Source organism: Galeopterus variegatus, unplaced genomic scaffold (assembly GCF_000696425.1).
Source record: "Galeopterus variegatus unplaced genomic scaffold, G_variegatus-3.0.2 Scaffold40, whole genome shotgun sequence".
Lineage (NCBI taxonomy): Eukaryota > Metazoa > Chordata > Mammalia > Dermoptera > Cynocephalidae > Galeopterus > Galeopterus variegatus.
Window position 1 is genome coordinate 586,973 of NW_007726151.1, and position 19,058 is coordinate 606,030.

Here is a 19,058-nt window from a genome sequence, read left to right on the forward strand (position 1 = left end):
AAAGCGCATTCACCTGTTTTGTAAGATGGTTTATCTCCATCCCACTACCCAAACCTTAGAATTCAGAGTTATCCTTAGTTCTCTCCTTTTCCATACACAGAAATACACACATCAAGTCCAGCAAATACTTTCTTTCATGTATAGATGTTCTTTACTAGCAGTTTTTTATACTGAAAAGGTTAATGGGAGATTAGTGACGAAAGAAATTACTTCGGGAGATTCAACTGATCTTTGCCTTCTAAAAAATTACAAACTGCTTTATGCAATTTCCCACTGCTGTCTTCTTTATTCCTCAGCATCATCTTCCACATATAAAAAGTAAAAAGAGTTGGGGACTGAGCAGAAATAGAGAGATGGTTCAGATTGCACTAAACCATTTCAGTTTCTTTTTGTTGTGGTTGTTTTACTATAAACTCAGCTTCCATTTCTAAAATCATTACAATTTTCAAGGAATGGCTTTTTCCCAGATTTACATTATAAAAAAAGAGGAGGCATTTGTCATGCAGTGGGATACCTCTGGGATATCTCACCCCTGTGAACCATGTCTGACCTTTCTCCCTCCCTCTTTTAATTAGCATTTGGAAAAGAACAACATGATGTCAGTAGATAACAGTGCAGGGAAGAGAGACCCAGAAAGTGATGTTAGTTCTGTCAATCTTCAACCATGCCAAGGAGGATACATTAAACTGTTTTTCATGGAAAATCAGTCTTAGTCAACACATATTCAAAGCACTGTGACCTAAAGTACATATGTGTGTGTGTATTTATGTGTGTGTGTGTCTATAAATACATATTTCTAAATGAGAATAGCACAGACTGAAGCATCTTGAGACAGTATACATGAACCAAAAGGGAAGGAGGAAAAGCATCCTAAAGGAAGAAGTTAAATCCAGGAAAAAGGTTGCCAAATGCATTTTCTGCCACTTACCTTTTCTGCTGACTGCGCTGTACCAAAAAAGATGGGAATGAAAGCTAACCAGATAATGCAGGTGGTATACATGGTAAATCCAATAGGTTTGGCTTCATTGAAAGTCTCTGGAACACCTCTCGTTTTAATGGCATAGACAGTACAGGTGACCATCAAGAGGATACTGTATCCAAGAGAACAAATAAGTGAGAGATCGGAAATGTCACACTTGAGCACTCCCCTGGCATTCTCTGGGTCTAGTGTCCGTTGTTCTCCATAGTCAATGATGATGTGTGGGGGATCCACGACGAACCAGACAAACACGCCAAGGAGCTGTATGGAGATGAGGCTGAAGGTGATCACCAGCTGGGATGCTGGGCTAATAAACTTGGGTGCAGTGACAGACTTCTTCCCCTGTTCAAATATTCGATGGATACGGTTTGTTTTGGTCAGAAGGGCTGCATAGCTGAAACACATGCCAAGTCCCAGGAAGATCCGTCGGAAGGAGCATATGATTGTGTCTGGTGCTGCAATCATTAAAAAGGTGATTGAATAACAGAGAAAGATCCCTGTGAGGAGCACATAACTAAGTTCACGTCCTGAAGCCCTCACAATAGGTGTGTCATTATAGCGGACAAAGGTCACGATCACAAAGGTGGTGGCGATGATTCCCAATATTGCAATGAACACAGGCACTATGGCCCAAGGAGAATGCCATTCCAATTTGATGATGGGAATAAGCTGGCAGCCTGTGCGGTTGATATTTGGTCTCTGATCCAAAGGGCAAAGTTCACAGGAGAGCTCGTCCACCTGGTAGTTGTAACCTTCACAGCGCTCACAGTGCCAGCAGCAAGGGACTCCTTTCACCGTTTTCTTCCTCTCCCCAGGCTTACATGGCAGGCTGCAGACAGATGCCGGGTGAGTGTGTTCTCTATTAGCCCACTGCATGTCTTCCACCTGTGGGCATAAAAAATTAATGAGCCTTCCATTTTTCCCCCATTTATAATATCCTAATCCTAGCCACAGGTTTATAATAAATCACTGAATGCTGACAGTACAAATACAGTTTACCATAATAAGAGCCCAGTTTCTTTCCCTGATATTGACTTTATGAAAGTGTTAAGTGATTGTGTACAATAAATCATTTACATAAACTTGATGAGTGTCATTAGTTTCCATTTACCTTCTCAGTGTTGACCAATCTGACATTTGGAGAAAGATTTATTGGCCCAAACAGTTTTAAAACAAAATAAATAAATAAAAATACAAAGCCCTATAGAAAGATAGCTTAGAGCTAATCATAGGTATAAATGCCAGAATCCCTGCAACACTAGATTAGGATATAAACATATACAAAAGATGATCCATGTCTTTCTACCATATGTGGGGAAACTGAAATTCCATTGTGTCAGTTTTGAAAGAAAACAGCAAATGAGTTACTGTAATCTCTGACTCTTCTCACATGTTCATGAAGATAACTTAACAATGATGTTTTTTGCCCCAGTTCAGGCTTGAAATACACTTTTTTCCCAGCCTTTCATTTCTACATTGTGAAAAAGATCATGCTGAAGGAGATAGTTTGATGGTAATGTTTTCCAACGAACAAAAGTAGTTCTGATTTTTAAGAAAGTACTGATTTAAGGCAGTAAAATTAGTGAATGAGGGCTCTCCCTCCGGTGCTTAGTATTTGCCTTGAAGTTCTACTTTATGCTTTCAGGTGAAATCACAGATTATTTCTATTGAAATATAAGTGTTTTTTGAAGCAAATAGTGGCAATCATTGATCTCTTACTTTGCATTTGTTTACTTCATTAAATATAGGGTAATTTTAGCAGAATGCTAAAAGGACAAAACTGGAAATTATGGATGATGGGAAGCCACTTACGAAAAGCAGCTACTATGAAAGGTAAGCTATGTGAAGGGAATGACCTGTTCACTGATGTGAACAGTGACTGACACACAATTTGTCCTCTATAAATATTTCTTGAATTCATGAGAAAAGAAGGATGGGAAGGGAACCACAGCAGAGCCCTGAGGAATAAGAGGTCAACTTGAAAGTACGGGGATTTGCAAATAGAGGGTTGCTCAAAGAGCCACAGAAAAGTGGATGAAGAAATATTTGGGGGGAAAAATATTTTCCCAAGACCAACTTTATTAACAATACAAAAGAAGAATTACTATACTCTGGGATGGTCGGCCTCCAATTACCATATTTTCTGGAATTCTTGAGCTCATGAAGTCCCCTCCCACTCTGAATAGGGTCGATCAATACACAGTTGTAAATGCCAGAAATGATGGTATACGATTTCTGAGGCCAGGTCATAAAGACATTTTGGCTTCCACCTTGTTCTCTCTTGGATCACCCACTGTGGTGGAAGCACCACAGTGTCATGAAAACTTTCAGGCACCCCTGTGGAAAGGAATGGAGGCCTCCAGACAGCAACCGGCCCCAGCTCGCCATGTGTATGAGAGAGCCACATAGAAAGTCATGGTCTGGCCCCAGTCAAGCCTTCAGATGATGACAGCCCAGACTGACATCTTGGCTACAACTTCATAAGAAATCCTGAAGCCAGAAAAACCCAGATAAGCTGCTCCTGAACTTCTACTCTACAAACAGTATGTGAGATAATAAATGTTTATTGTTTTAAGCTGCTAAACTTGGAGTTATTTGTTATGCAGCAATAGAGAACTAATGCAGGTCAAATCAACCTTACCCTCCCTGTTGCCACTATTAATCTAATATCAGTGTAATAATCTATTAAGAAGGCATACACAGTGGCAGCAAACATCAACCTCATAAATGCCCCAAAGTGTGCAGTTTTCAGCTATATTCCTTCATTATGCTTAAGGTTGCCTCCTCTTTAGTAATCCAGTAACTAAGATGGCTCTGATGGGGCCGGCCCGGTGGCGCACTGCTACAGTGCGCCGCTTGGGAGCATGGTGGCGCTCCCGCCGAGGGTTCGGATCCCACATACAGACCGGTTCCCGCTCACTGGCTGAGCGAGGTGCGGGCGCAGCACCGAGGTTTGCGATCCCGTTGCCGGTCCCGGTCTGGTACGGGCGCGACACTGAGGGTTGCGATCCGTTGCTGGACACGAAAAAAGACAAAAAGGGAAAAAAAAAAAAAAAAAGATGGCTCTGATGAACAGCTAGTTAAGAATGCTTTCCTTTCTTGAATCTAGGGTGAAAAGTAGAGAGTTTAGTCCCCAAGATCAATGCTTGTACCGGATGGTCTAATCTCTCCAAGGCAGACTAGAGAATTTGTATGTCTTTAATTTCAAACATCCTCCCTTGAGAAAGCAGATGCTATTTCATGTGTCAGAAGGGCACTCAAGACTATTAGATCTATCTTGTCTGCTCACCACAAAGGAAAAGTAATCTATCATAAGCCTGCTAATTTTATACTAGGTTTTAATGACTTAGAAAGGTTATTTTATTTACTTACAAGATTTCAGTAAGAAAGAAAAAAAAGGTTAAATTGGAAGCATATAGTGGCTTCTCTCAAAAATATTGAGAAAAAAATGAAATGCTCCACTGAGTGGCTAAAGTATTGATTTTATACCCTAATGGACTTTTATAAGATAATACATTACTTTTTTGAAGGTTATATTTCAAAGCTAATTATTGTAAAACCAAAATTGCATTTTGTTTGGGGCTTCTATAGATTTATAATGTTACTGTCAAAAAAGTTGGGGAGGCAGCAAAAAATTTCAGAAACACTAAACTTTAAGATCCATAGAAAACTTAAAGGTCAGCTTTTCTGACCATGTCTGATGCTTTAATTCTCAATACTCTTTATTTTTACAGAAGGAAATAAGGCATGTTAACAAAGAAATATACTTATCCTTGGTGAGTCTAACTACATAGACAATTTATCACTGTAAGTTAAATATAAAATTTTTCTATGTATTGAACCAATGAAAAAATGTTTTTAATAAACAAAAAATGAAGTTATAAGATTACGAAAACTACTACAGTTTAAAATAGTTATGAATTTTCTGTAAGTAAAAACAACAACATATTTAAGCTATACATGTAATATTTTTAATATAATGGAGATTAAGTATGTTTTAGCACACATGTAATGTACATGCTAAATATGCATGACTATCTTTTTTTTTTGTCTTTTTTTTTTTTTACTGACCGGTAACGGGATCGCAACCCCCGGTGTTGTGCCCCCACCGCGCTCAGCCAGTGAGCGGGAACCGGTCTCCACATGGGATCTGAACTCTCGGCGGGAGTGCTGCCGCGCTCCCAAGCGGCGCACTCTCCAGTGCGCCACCGGGCCGGCCCACTATGATTTCATCAGGGAATCTATTTATGTATAACTGTACTACTGATTGATTTCATAGATAAAGTCTGGAAATCAACCAATATTCACTTCAAGGACATACAAACAAATGCTTGAATGAGGATCTTACATTAATATTTGAAACCAATAACTTATTTTACAATGTTTCATAAACTCTTTAAAGAAATGCTGATTAAACACAATACTACTAAATGGTGATTAAACACAATACTACTTGAAAGCAAATTAAACTGCCTAATTTTAACAACTATCTCACAAAGCATAAATAAGAATCATCCAACCCATTTGTATTGCTATGTTAATTTATACTATTTCTCATGAGTATAAAGAGAAGCCTTAACTATTTATTTTTAAAATTTGTCTTTCTCACCCTTGGTATTATTCTATTAGGATAATTCTGTCTAATAAATGGATTGTAGTATATAGACGGACTTTCCAAGGATGAAACAATAGCCCACTCCTGTCTTGACAATGTTTACCAACTGATTCATTCAGTAGGTTTCAATCCAATACAATTCAGAAAATGTAAGCCATCAACTGGTTTCTGCTGTCAAATCCTGTTATTAACATAGGCAATTACTCCAGCAAGTACAAAACCAAAAGTTTCTGAGTGAGGGTGCTCTCACTTTTTAATCTTCTTTCATATTTCCAGAACTATCAACCTAGAATAACGTTTCATAAATGCTTTAAAGAAAACACCATTTTATAGAATTTCTTCTGTGTGGTTTTAATAACTTCTGAAAAGTTTTAAGAACTCCTTTGGTTACAAGAATGTTTCACAATTAAGATCCCCAATATAAGTAGTAATTTCCAGCATTTATTCAAAAGTCTCACTCAATATAATACCTCTATTACTGTGTTGCTCCAATTTATGAAGTGGCATCTTTATTAATGTGATTACCACATAGGTGGGAATTTTTAAATATAATACTTACAGAAAATTGATATATAGTTATACCATTTTTAACTCTTTTCATCTTGACCTATAAATAAGCATAGTATTAATAATCATTTTAGTGACTAGTTTGATGTCCCATTTTAAAACTCAACTTCCCTTCTGACTTGTGTAATGGAAGACTATATATGCAAACATTTCTAGTAACACTGGGGGGGAAAAACCTTTACTCTTTAAATTTTACATAGGCAATATGCTTAAGAAGTGCACTTAATCCACATGATATTTAAAATGTCAATATTTGGTAGCATAGTTTGTGTATCACATGATTCACATATGAATGAGTACATGTCACACAGTTGATTTGACAATGCAACAGAAAATTATATATATATATATGCACATAATACACACACAGACATATATACATGTTATATATATATATATATATATATGCACATAATACACACACAGACATATATACATGTTATATATATATATATATATATATGCACATAATACACACACAGACATATATACATGTTATATATATATATATATATATATGCACATAATACACACACAGACATATATACATGTTATATATATATATATATATATATGCACATAATACACACACAGACATATATACATGTTATATATATATATATATATATATATATATATATATATACACACACACACACACACACACACACACACACATTCCTTAATTTTTATTTATTTTCTTTTGGTCATGCACAGCTTTTAATGACCACAAAGGAGATAGTGTTTTCTTTGAAATGGTAGATCCAATGTCCTTTGAAAATCTACCATGCTTGAGATGATCCCTAAGTTAAAATCCTTGTTTCTGTAATGTTCCACATCTACATAACCTTTAAAATTCAAAGACTTTTCCTATTCTAAAAGATAATTTAAAATGAAATTAAGAAAAAAAACTTTATTTACAATAGTATCAAATAATAAAATACTTGTGAATAGACTTAGCAAAAGAAGCACAAGATTTATTCATTAAAAACTACAAAACATCATTGAAAAAAAAAATATTAAAGCCCTAAATAAATGAAAAGAAATACCATGTTCACGGATCAAAAGACTTACTATTGCTAAGATGGCAACACTCCCCAAATTGATCTACAAATTCATCAAAATCCCTATCAAAATTTCAGCTGGCTCTTTTGCAGAAATTAATAAGCTGATCCTAAAATTTACATGCAACTTTAAGAATAGACAAAACAATTTTGAAAGTGGAGAATGAATTTGAAGTTACTAGGGTGGTAAATTATCCAATATGAGTGACGTCTTTATAAGAATTAGGACACAGACATGTATAGAGAGAAGACTATATAAAACTCAGCGAGAAGATAACTATCTACAAGTGAGGTTAGTCTCACTCTGCTATGCCATTTTTACAATACGATACTCTACTGTCACTGAAGTCACCACCAAAGAAAGCCTACACCTGATGTATTCCCTGGACTTTGGACTTCCTAGCCTCTAAAACTGTAAGCAATATTTTTTTTTCTTTATAAATCACCCAGTTTCAGGTGTTTTGTTGTAAGCTACAGAAATGGACTAATACAACAAGTCAAGGAGAGAGGCAGCAGAAAAAAGCAACTCTACCTACAACTTTATCTTGGACCTGCCATAACTCAAGGTAAGACAAGAGCCTGTGAACTGCATCAAAATGGTGATGATGAAGAAGACGGGACGGATTTAAGATATATTTAAAAACAACAGAGATAAGGGTAGAACAGGGCAAGAAAGGAATCAAAAGATGGCATCCAGATTTCTAATTTGACATTTATCCTTATCGTTTCACTTACTTCCACCTCTCATGTCCCATCAATCACCAACCTACATGGCCATGCATAATCTTGTCCCTGTCTAACTTGTGGGTAATGGATGACCTTTATTTATCTTTAGTACTTGTAGTGTTCTGCTATGGCACTTTTACAGCACGTAATTATGCATTTATTTGTTTAGTTTTATTTTTATTTAAGGAAGTGGTTTTAAAATTTTGTTATGTTACTAAGAATCACTTAAGAGGTCTACTTAAAATGCAAATACCTGGTTCTTAGAAATTACAACTCAATAGGTCTGGGAAGGGACCCCCAGTTGGCATTTTAAAAAGAAGCCTAGTGATTTTGACACATGTAGGCAATGACCTATAGTCTGCTAAGCATAAATTGAAAGTTTTTTTCCTCCAGACAGTAGGGGTCAGGCATGATTTTCCACCATTGCATCCCAAAGGCTAACAGGGTAACTAAGACCCAACAAGCATCAATAAATACTTGCTTAATGAAAGAAGGAGTGAAAGAACAAGTGAGTAGGTGGTGGTTTCCTTCACTGAAAAGGGCCATACAAGGGAATGACTGATTGTGAAATGTAGGTCATGACCGTTCATGAGTTTCTGAGTCAGCTTTGCCTGGAGGTAAAGATTTCAAGGGCACAGTCATAAGCAAAGCAATCGAGGCTATGAATATTTATAAGAAAATTCTCTCCCACAGAAATGACAGAAAGTGTAAAGCAAAGATGGCACAAATGAAGCCTTGGAAAGAGTAAAACTTAAGGAACATGCTCAGATAGTTCAGTAAAGAATAATAATAATAAATAAATAAAAATGGTCAGATGAAAACCAAGGAAGGGTTCATTCCAAGGTCCAAGAACACAAATAGATAGTTAATTTCAGGACTGAGGAAATGTTTGGTGATGTTAAAAGACAACCAAATTTCATGAGGATAGGGTTTGAAAATTTAGAGTCCCTGGTTATTTTCCCGAGTTGAAATTTAGCTTTTCTGTGAAGTTTCTTCTGATCTACCCTGCCCCAGGCAGGTAGGTATATTCCCCCCCTCTATTTCAACACCCAGCAGTTCACACACCCAGATATTCCAGCTACTAAATGATGGCAAGCAGATTCAAACCCGGGAGGGGGGCTGAATCCACACACTGAATCACATTTTGTTGCCTCTCCACAATACCCCCAGGGCAGTGCATGACTCGTAGTAAACAGCCAAATAAAACTTGAAAATTGACTGTATTGGGCATACCCAGAAAAGAAAACAGAGTAGATAGAGAGCAGTGGAGTGGGAAAGAAAGACTGAGTCTAAAACAGACTTAGAAGAAAAATCAAAATAATTAGGTGATAATTTATTTAAAGGATTTGTTCACAAAGGACACCTTAGAATAAGGTAAATATTTGTTTCATGGCTTGAGAATTTTATACCCTAATGATTCTTTCCCCTCATGACCATCACAGTGAAACAATGTCTTTGACTAGGATTCTTCTAGCTATTTCACTTCATACAATAGCACCATAAAAGTTACTGTATCAATTTAGCATGTTTTATTCAAAGTAACCCTCAATGATACTCTTCCTGCAAGGTAAAGCAAAGCCTCTTTTGGGTGCAGTGCACCTGGCACAGTTGGAATTGGGGTACCACATTGAAAGTGGTTGTACCAAGCGAAAATCTGAATATGGACCTTTGAGTTTTCCAGCCTTCTTCTCCTACTTGGTTCACAGAACACTATCAGCAGGATTTTATCTTCCTACAAGGGGATTTGAAGATTCATCTTTGCAGTAGTTTAGATTCAGCAACCTAAAAGAAAAGATCTAAATTTTCCGACATCAGGTTACTTCCTAGTGATGCTCACTGTCAAGAAACACATCCGTATGCCCAGAGTTTTAAGTCAGCTTTTTAGTGCACCCTTAAATATGAGTGAAAGCCCACAGATCATGAGTATTTGAAGAAGTTTTCTGCCATGCAAAATAGTTGTTAAATAAAAAAATAGGGAAAAAAAAAGCAATTGGAAGAAAATAGAGGCTATGCATGGAGAGGAGAGCATCTAAAAAATTATTAATAACTTTGGATTTTTTAAAATGGATGCATGAAATAAGAAGTTGCTGTAAAAAGACCATTCAAAAGCAAGAAAGCACGTATAAATTAATTATAATTGTTATAGTTAATAATACATTAATGTATAGCTCCATTAATTATTATTAATAACTATTATTTATAATTAACTACAATCTAGAGAACATAATTACTTATAATTCTAAATTATAATTTCAGGAATGGAAACTCAAAAGAATTAGAAAGTAAAGTTGAGGTAATCCTCCAGAAATTAGAACAAAAATACATAGAGAAATAAATCAGGAGCAAAAAGATATGAAAATTAAAGGCTCAGTCCAGGAGGCCCAAGATCTATATAATAAGAATTCAAGAGAAGAAAATCCTGGGGATACAGGATTATCAAACAAAAAATTCAAAACTTTTCCCACAATGAAAGGATATAAAACACTAGATTAAAAGGTCTTCCTGGGATCCCCACACAAAATATAAAAATACACAAACATTAGAATATATCCTGCTGAAATTTCAGAAGACTGGGGACAAATAGATCATAAAGATTCTGCAGACCAAAATAAAATGTTACAAAGAATGAGGGATCTGAACCCTGAGAACCAGGAAACAATGTACTCCCTTTGCACACTAAAATAAAATGATTTCCAGCCTTTATCTTGGTAACTTATTCTTTTTTGTTTTTTTTTTCATGGAAGTTTTTCTTGGCAGCTGTCCAGTAGAGAGTTTGAACCCTGGACCTTTGTGTTATCAGTACCACACTGTAACCAACTGAGCTAACTTGCCAGCTTTTGGCAAACTATTTTTTAAGCATTATAATAAAATGGGACACTTTCATATATTACAGTTCTCAAAAGAATACATATCTTCCAATCTATTGTGTCAGGAAGCCATTAGCTGATGCACTGCACCCAAATAAGAAAACAACTCAAGGATGAGGGGGAGTAGGTTACAGGTAACAAGAGATGCTCCACAAAAGACATATAAAGATCATCCTCAAAATGATGATAAAGACAGATCCCAGGATACAAGCTGTGCTACATACCTAGTGAGGTACCAATCCAAATTAAAGAGGCTGGGTAGAGTCTATAATAACACAAACTTATTAGCTAACGATTTTCCCCAAATGTCCTCTGGGGAAAAGTTTGGTAGTGAATTGATCTTATGTATATAAAAAATAAAACAAAAAAAAAACACTAAGAAACCAGACACATAACTTTTTAAATGATCATTGTTAGTTACAGAGAAAATTTTTAAAAAAATTTCAGGGAAGCAAAAATAGTCAAAGCATACTAGGTGGAGCATTTATGAACAGCATCTATATAACCATAATAATGCAAATTATGGTTTAACTATATTGGGAAGTTGTTAGGACAGGAAGTGTAAATGGCAGGGGAGGACAGGTATAAGAAGATAATTTTTCATGTTCCATGATAAGAAGCCAATATAAACTGACATAGCAATAGAATAAGTACAGAGTAAGTGTAAGCAAGTTATTTAGAAACAAGGAGTAAAACACATCAAGGAACAATTAATTTAGAAAGTTGAATGTAGTTGCCTGTGGGCACCTGAAAAATAAAAGCAGAAATATTGCTGCCATTCACCAAATAAGACTCATTGAACTAATGGATTTTTTTTTTCCTTTTTGTCTTTTTCCGTGTCTGGCAACGGATCGCAACCCTCAGTGTCGCGCCCGTACCGGACCGGGACCGGCAACGGGATCGCAACCCTCAGTGTTGCTCTCGCGCCTCGCTCAGCCAGTGAGCGGGAACCGGTCTGTATGTGGGATCCGAACCCTTGGCGGGAGCGCCGCCGCGCTTGGACCGGGACCGGCAACGGGATCGCAACCCTCAGTGTTGCTCTCGCGCCTCGCTCAGCCAGTGAGCGGGAACCGGTCTGTATGTGGGATCCGAACCCTCGGCGGGAGCGCCGCCGCGCTTCCCAAGCGGCGCACTATAGCAGTGCGCCACCGGGCCGGCCCTGAACTAATGGATTTTTAAAATCATATGTATAAGTAAATTTTATACACATTTTAAATAAGAACAGGTTGAAATAAAAAGTTACTAAAGCTAATTGAAATGGAAGACAGATAAGAAACAGAAAAGTGCAGAGAGCTAAAAATAAAATGTCAAATTAAAATCCACACAGAAAATATTGAAATGCAGGATAGAGTTTGCATAAAACCAAATTATTTTTATAGAGAACAATTTATAAAGCTCACACCATTGAGGGGAGAAAATACAGAGAAGGAAAAAAATGACAGAAAATAAAGAAAAAAATAGAAAAAATATTGAGAAAAATTATGGACAACTAACATTTCTGAAGGAGAAATCAAAACAATTGTTACAGGAAAATATAATCAAAGGTATAAGGAAGAAAACCATTTCTCTGCTGAAGGAACAGCTATGCTAAGAGATTGAAAGAAAAAAAAATCAGTGGAAGGGACTAACAAAATATAAGACTTTTTGGGAAGTCCAGAAAGGGAACCATAATTTAAAAGACATGACTATGATTGCTGAAGCATATGAGAAATTTAAAATAATATGAGTAAACCTAGTTCTATCAGAAATAATTTTAAAGGATATATAATGTAAACTAAAGAATACAATTACAGTTATTTGGATCCAAATCCTTAGATCTCAATGAAAATATAACTTGCATGTGCTTGCATGGGCGAGAAGCACACAATAAGAATAAAAAATAGTTAGAAAAAATGATACATTAACAAATTTGAGCACTCGGTGAAAATGTATTTAAAAAATGGATCATAAGGAAATTCTTAATAGAGAAAAATAATAAAAACAAACAATCTTGCTTAGGCCCCATTTTCTGATGGTAGTTCCTAGTAAAACTAGAAATAAATAAATTAAGGACATAAACATAAAATGCAACCACTTAGAAATTAAACAATAACTCTCTTCAATTAGTCAGAGCAAAACTGCAATTATGATCATTTAGAAATAAAAGATAATGAGAATGCTGTAAACAAAACTTATGTGGTACAGACAAATCTCTACTTAGAGCAAAATCTGTATCCTCCAATGCTTTTATTATAAAATAGAAAATAATAAAAATAAATGAACTTACTATTCAACTCTAGAAGTAAGGCAAAAATAATACATAAAACTAAGAAAAGTAGGGGGAAAATTAGTAATAATAAAATGCTTAGGAGACAGAATAATATTGAATTAATTTAAAACAAAATCCAATAACAGTTTCTATGGAATAGCCAATAAAAATTACAGATAGCTGGCAAGTCTTATTAAGGGGGGGAAAAAAAAGAAGAAACTCAACTACACAGTCTTAATTATTAGATACAGAAAAAATCACAGATGTAAAAAAAGGGAAAAAGTAATAAAATATTATATTTTATAAATAATATAATATAACAGAGCATAATATAATATTGCCACATTGCTTTTTAAACATACCATAATCTCCCAGGTCTTGAAAATACTCTGACATAGTTTTATTCTTTACCTGCTACAATCTTTCTCTTATTTCATACTTGACCAATCTTTTAGAAACAATGCTCTATACCCTCTGTGCCATCTTCTCCATGCAAACTAGCTTTTGCAATCTACTCATCTTAAATATTCATGACAAAGGCATCAACATTCAACTTCAGTGATCTCTTCTCAATTCACCTCTTTCTGGAAGCCCTCCTTTGAGCATTATCACGCTACTGTTTCTCTCATATTGTCACGAATGCTGGTTCACTCTTTTCTTTGTTGGTTCCTCTCACTACGCTCATGGTTTTACACGTAATGTTTTCGGACTTGTCTTTCTCTGTCAGATCCCAACCATTCCATGGCTTGAAACACCATTGCCGTACTTCAGTCCTGATCTTGTTCCTCATGGACTAGTACAACATTTCCAATGGCCTGCTGACCAAGAACCTTGAAACAGTTTACCATGTCTAAAATTGGACTCAGCATCTGGTCTAACGTGTTTTCTTCTTGATCTCTCTAATTTTTTTAAATTCAGTTTTAACTCTATATCAGCCACCACATACAATTTTTATTTTATCCATCTATGGTTTTTTCCAGCCCTACTGATATCATTTATCATAATACCCATTCTTCAACTACCATAAAGGAATTGCAACTGGCCATTCTTTCTCTTCTAATCAATCCTGCACATACAAATCAGTGCCAGGTAAAAATATTCTAAATATCCTCTTTACCTGTGTACTTCCCTGATGGACAATTACAATGACTTCTCACTGATTACAAAGACAAGTTAAATATTGGTAACTTGACTTTCAGCCTTCAATCACTCTGCCCCCATCTACCTTAGGAGTGTCACGTAAAATGCCCAAACAGGAATTATATGCCTCACTCAATTTTTGTATTCATCTTTTCTTATATATATTTCCTGGCTTTCTTCCTTTGACTGTGTACTCTTGTTTTGCCTCTACCTTGAAGACCATTCTTCCATTCCTGTATGTCAAATACTACTATTTCTTCAAGAATAATTTCAAATGCTTCCTTCATTAATCTGTCCCTGATCCCTTGAACAATAAGTGGCCCATCCATCCTCTCACCTTATGCAATTTTTTTGTACAATTTGTATGATAATTTTGTTATGCTTTTGTTCTATAATTAATTATTTATTAGCTTTTAATTTCCTTTAAGTCAGAGGCAGTGCCTAATACGTGCCTTAAATATGCCTTACATTCTAGATCCATATTTCATTACTTAACCTAGCATTCCACGAAAAAACTGGTGCTAATGATATTTTAATGTACAGTCTTGAGATAATCTAATCTAACTCTCAATTTTATAGACATTAGGAAATAATTGTATGAATGTAATAAAGCAAAAATGCACTATCACCTTTTGTGTACTTTTGAGAATTACATAATACAAGCAAATACTCGAAAACCATTTTTATATACTTTCTGTTTATACACTTTCCTTTCCAGGCTTGAATATTCAGTTAACCTCACTCTCTAAAATGTAAAATAAAATGTATAATGACAACATTTCTGAGTACTTAGTATGTGTCAGGTATTGTAAAAAGCATCTTAGCTAATTGCATATAATAAAAACATTTAATAGATGTTGTTGGTTTGGTTTATCTCTAAATATGAAAATATATCTTTTTATGTCATTATAATATTCTAGTTTCCAATAACAAAGTCATTCTGTATAACTTAAAAGCCATATTTATTTGTGCATTTTGAAAATTCCCATCTTTAAATCAATATTAGGGTTTAGAATAGATCAGGATTAAAGTCTCTGATTTATAACTTACTAAATGTATTTCTCTGAGCTTCAATTTTCCCCATCCATGAAAATAAACCAATAATGCTAATTCAAATGATTTTTTGAGGATCGAATTAATGAATCCACACAAAAGGCCTAGTGCAGAGTAAGCATAACAGGCATAGTTAGCATCACTGTCAACAACCACCACCAACCTCCCCTCCTCTTCACTTACCTACTTATTGTGCCCAACTTTGTGACTGCGGCTATTCCTCGTCCCAAAAGAAATTTGACATATCCCTCACTTTCTGATTAAATGAGACAGACGTACTATTTTGTATATCTTATTTTTAAATAACTATAATTAACAACATATATATTATTTTTAAATCCCAATAGTTCTATTCTTTGTGTAAATTTTATTCCATAAAATGTACAGCTCTGCTACATCATTGCTATAGTTTCATTACACTTTGAATGACATATTCTGTGCGCTGTATTCTTTTTGGTTATTTTAATTAGATAAGCACAATGATGCAGCTCTGAAAATACAACTTTTTTAAATCTTAAAAATTTAATAGAATATTAAAATGTCAGCTTTGTTACCTTGAGTACCTTGAAACAATATTTTATTTGACCAAGAGTCATTCTGAAAAGTGAATTTGTCACATGAATGAATGAAACTCAATGTAATACTTTATGTTGCATGGATTATAAAGTATTTCTGTCTCCCAAAGAATGTCATGAACTCTTTAATACATCTAGTCCAGCCTTGTAATCTGAACTCTGACTAGGATATTAAGCTCTTAGAGGTTAACCCAATTGTATTGATTACAACATTAAATAAGACTCCATTGTACTCAAGCAATGTGAAACAGGGTTTCGTCCCTGCTCTTAGTGTTCATTTTTCTCTTTTGTACTTGATGGGTTTGATTTTTTATTTTTGCAATTGCAAAGCCTAACTAATGCATGCACATATATAATAATTTATCAATGTGTTAAATGTGTAGAATTATATCATTTTATCCAGTCTTTTCTCAAAGAAATCAGCTTAAAAACCAGTTGAATTAAGTCAAGCTTTCTAAAATAAGTTTTTGGTTTCAGTTTGAAGAAATGAAAAGTTGCATATCTGTAATCAGTAAATGTGAGTACAGACATAAGAATATAAAAAAAAGTGCAGATAAAAATCAAAATGAAAGGATAAGCTTTGAAGAAACCAACTAAACAATAAATCCTCAGTGGAATGGGAGAAAAGAACAACAAAAGACAGAACGTGATACAACAAAAGAAGAAATAGTTTTCAGCTTTTAAGAAGAAATTAGGATAGAAAGTATAGTTAACCAAAATTATTTTTATAAAAGTTTTTAGAAGACATTTTTTTCTTTGCTTTCTGTTTTTGTTTTCAGTTTTTCTCTATATTGTCATATATGTTATTTTCTAGGCACTAAGTTAAATAACTTTGTTTAGAATACTTTAAGAAGATCACATGGTTAACATTTAATCATTCTTCCTGTTGAATAGAATCCCCTATTTCCTGTTTGGCAAATAGAACAAATGCAAGAGGAAAAGATTAAGTTGGAACTTAAGATTCCAACTGGTGGGACAGAGGTCCCTCTTATTCTTAGAAGAGTATCATGGAAATGATGAGTGGGTTGCCTGTAATTCAAAATGAAGGGGTGAGAGCAGTTAGGATAAATTATGATCTCAAAAGTCAAGGAAACACTTAAAACAAATACATCAGATGTAAATAAAATTATTTAGAACAGAAATACCAATAGAACAAACCAGATGCAATTTATCTCTTTGATAGATTCATGGGAACCTTAATCTGGTCCATGTGAATAGAGGAGAGTAAGGTACAATTTATAGCCCAATCTCATGACACAGTGCCAAGCTAGGTTGCCAACAGTGTCCATAACTGAATGTGAAGAAGCAAAGCATGCAAACGATGAAAGAAGCTTTAGATGAATTGCTCAAGCCAAAACACCATCTTCAGAGTCTGGGCTAAGAGCTAGCAGAATCCAGCAGGGACTGGTTAAATTTATTTTAGCTTCCCTACTACCAGCTTAGACAGTGCTGGGAATAGCTATAAACTAGAATCCGTGCCTTGTCACACATAAATCATTCTGTAGGCCTATCCATTAATTATTGGAAATAAATAATTACTACAAATGCCTGCCTTTATTGTATTTGTTATATTCTATATCCTCGTTAATTGTTCAAATTGTTTATTTATTGTTTATAATTGTTCTTATAATTATAATTATCTTATTAATTTGAAGGCAAAATAATTTATCCTGAGGGTTTCTGATATTTGACACTTACCTCGTTAAATGAAGGCCCTACTAGCATTTTGTTACTACCGTTCAGCTTTTACACCTTTGTTTCAGTATTACATTTAGTGTATGTTTATGTGTAGAGAGGGAAATGGCCAGAAACTTTATTCTTCTTAGAATAAAATAAGTGTGGAATACTAATGCCCTCAGAATGAATTTCACTTTGAACACTATATTTAAATCTTCTCTGCTTAAAATTTGGTAATGTCCATGAAAAGTAATTTGCTTTACTGCAAAAAGATATGCCCAGGAAAACTCATACCTCAGAATACTAAAATAAAGTACAATGGTTATGTTTATAAAGCACTAAATAATATCCACTTGAAAAGTGAACATACTCCCATATCTGAAATGCCAAAAACCTAGCTTGAATGCTTTCTTACCCTTATTTCCCCAAATAATGAATTCTTTGGGGGTTATACACATATAGTTGGAGAATTACCCCCTTTGTTTAAAATTACTTGAATGAGAGACAAAACACTTTGTATCCATGAGATGAAATGACTCATAAGAGCAGATGCATGTTTGAATAATATCAGTTCTCAAAGTGGGACAAGCAGTTAAAACCAGTTATTGTTTTGTGCTCTTCAGATTGGCACCTATATTGTAAAGCTTCAAACCAGGGCTCAGGATGACAACGCAGCTAGAGTTACAATGGAGAAGCAATCCTTCTCATTAAAAAAATAAAAAATAAAGTGTACAAGTTTTTATAATTTTCAGTTAGAAACTTCTCCTCTTTTTCAGAGAGAACTTCCCGTCTTGCCAACATCAATCACGGTTGTGACTATTTTTAAAAAAGGATGTAAACAAAAGACTCTAAATGTAATGCATTTTTGTTCTGTAAAAGGATTTTTCCTTGTAAAGAGAATATTAGTTCCATTCCATTGTCCTTAGTTTCTTTCCCTAATCAAGTATAAATGTCAAGGTTTCTTTATTGTTGTCTTTAGTTTTATGTAGAATCCATAAAACTACTTGAAAAAATACGTATATAGTAAAAAGTATTGTTTCAAACGGAAGGGTCAGAGAAAAGCATGAAGAAGAAACACAAAGAAAAAGATAATATAGAGCCCTGCTCTAGTCTTGCAAAATGAACCACCTGCAGGGAAGTTGATCCCCTAAAGGTGGGATGAGGGATCTTCTCCTGTGATATTCATGGGAATTCTGGCTCCCAACAGACACTGACAAGCACAGAAAATCTCAGCAGTGCCTCACTGGTGATTTCCTCCTCCTTAGGATATTTTTTTAAAGACAACTGTGAAATCTTAAGACAGAGCAAAGGCAGCTGTATTAGGGTAAGACGGGGTAAGGTTCAGGATCATTGCCACAAGGATAGCAAATAATGTAGAAAATCGAACACTTATATCTGACAAAGACAGGTGCAGATTCTGTGTGACCACCTTGAATTCTTTGACCCTCCTGATTGTCCTTCTAAGATTTTCTTTCACACCAGCACAGGGCATTTCATTGCTGCTTCTGTTTCCTTCTTGCCAGTATTAGTAAAATAACTGCAAGTTG

At 35.0% G+C, this 19,058-nt stretch overlaps 1 protein-coding gene across 2 annotated transcripts in view; it reads right to left on the minus strand.

Annotated features, from left to right (window-relative positions):
- The window catches only part of GRM8 (glutamate receptor, metabotropic 8), a 773,290-nt gene that overhangs the window by 94,743 nt on the left and 659,489 nt on the right, over nucleotides 1-19,058 (minus strand). For both annotated transcript variants that reach the window (XM_008571458.1, XM_008571468.1), the window contains one exon: nucleotides 929-1,864. In XM_008571458.1, coding sequence (XP_008569680.1) covers nucleotides 929-1,864 — 936 coding nt within the window. The remainder of the gene's footprint in view (nucleotides 1-928; nucleotides 1,865-19,058) is intronic.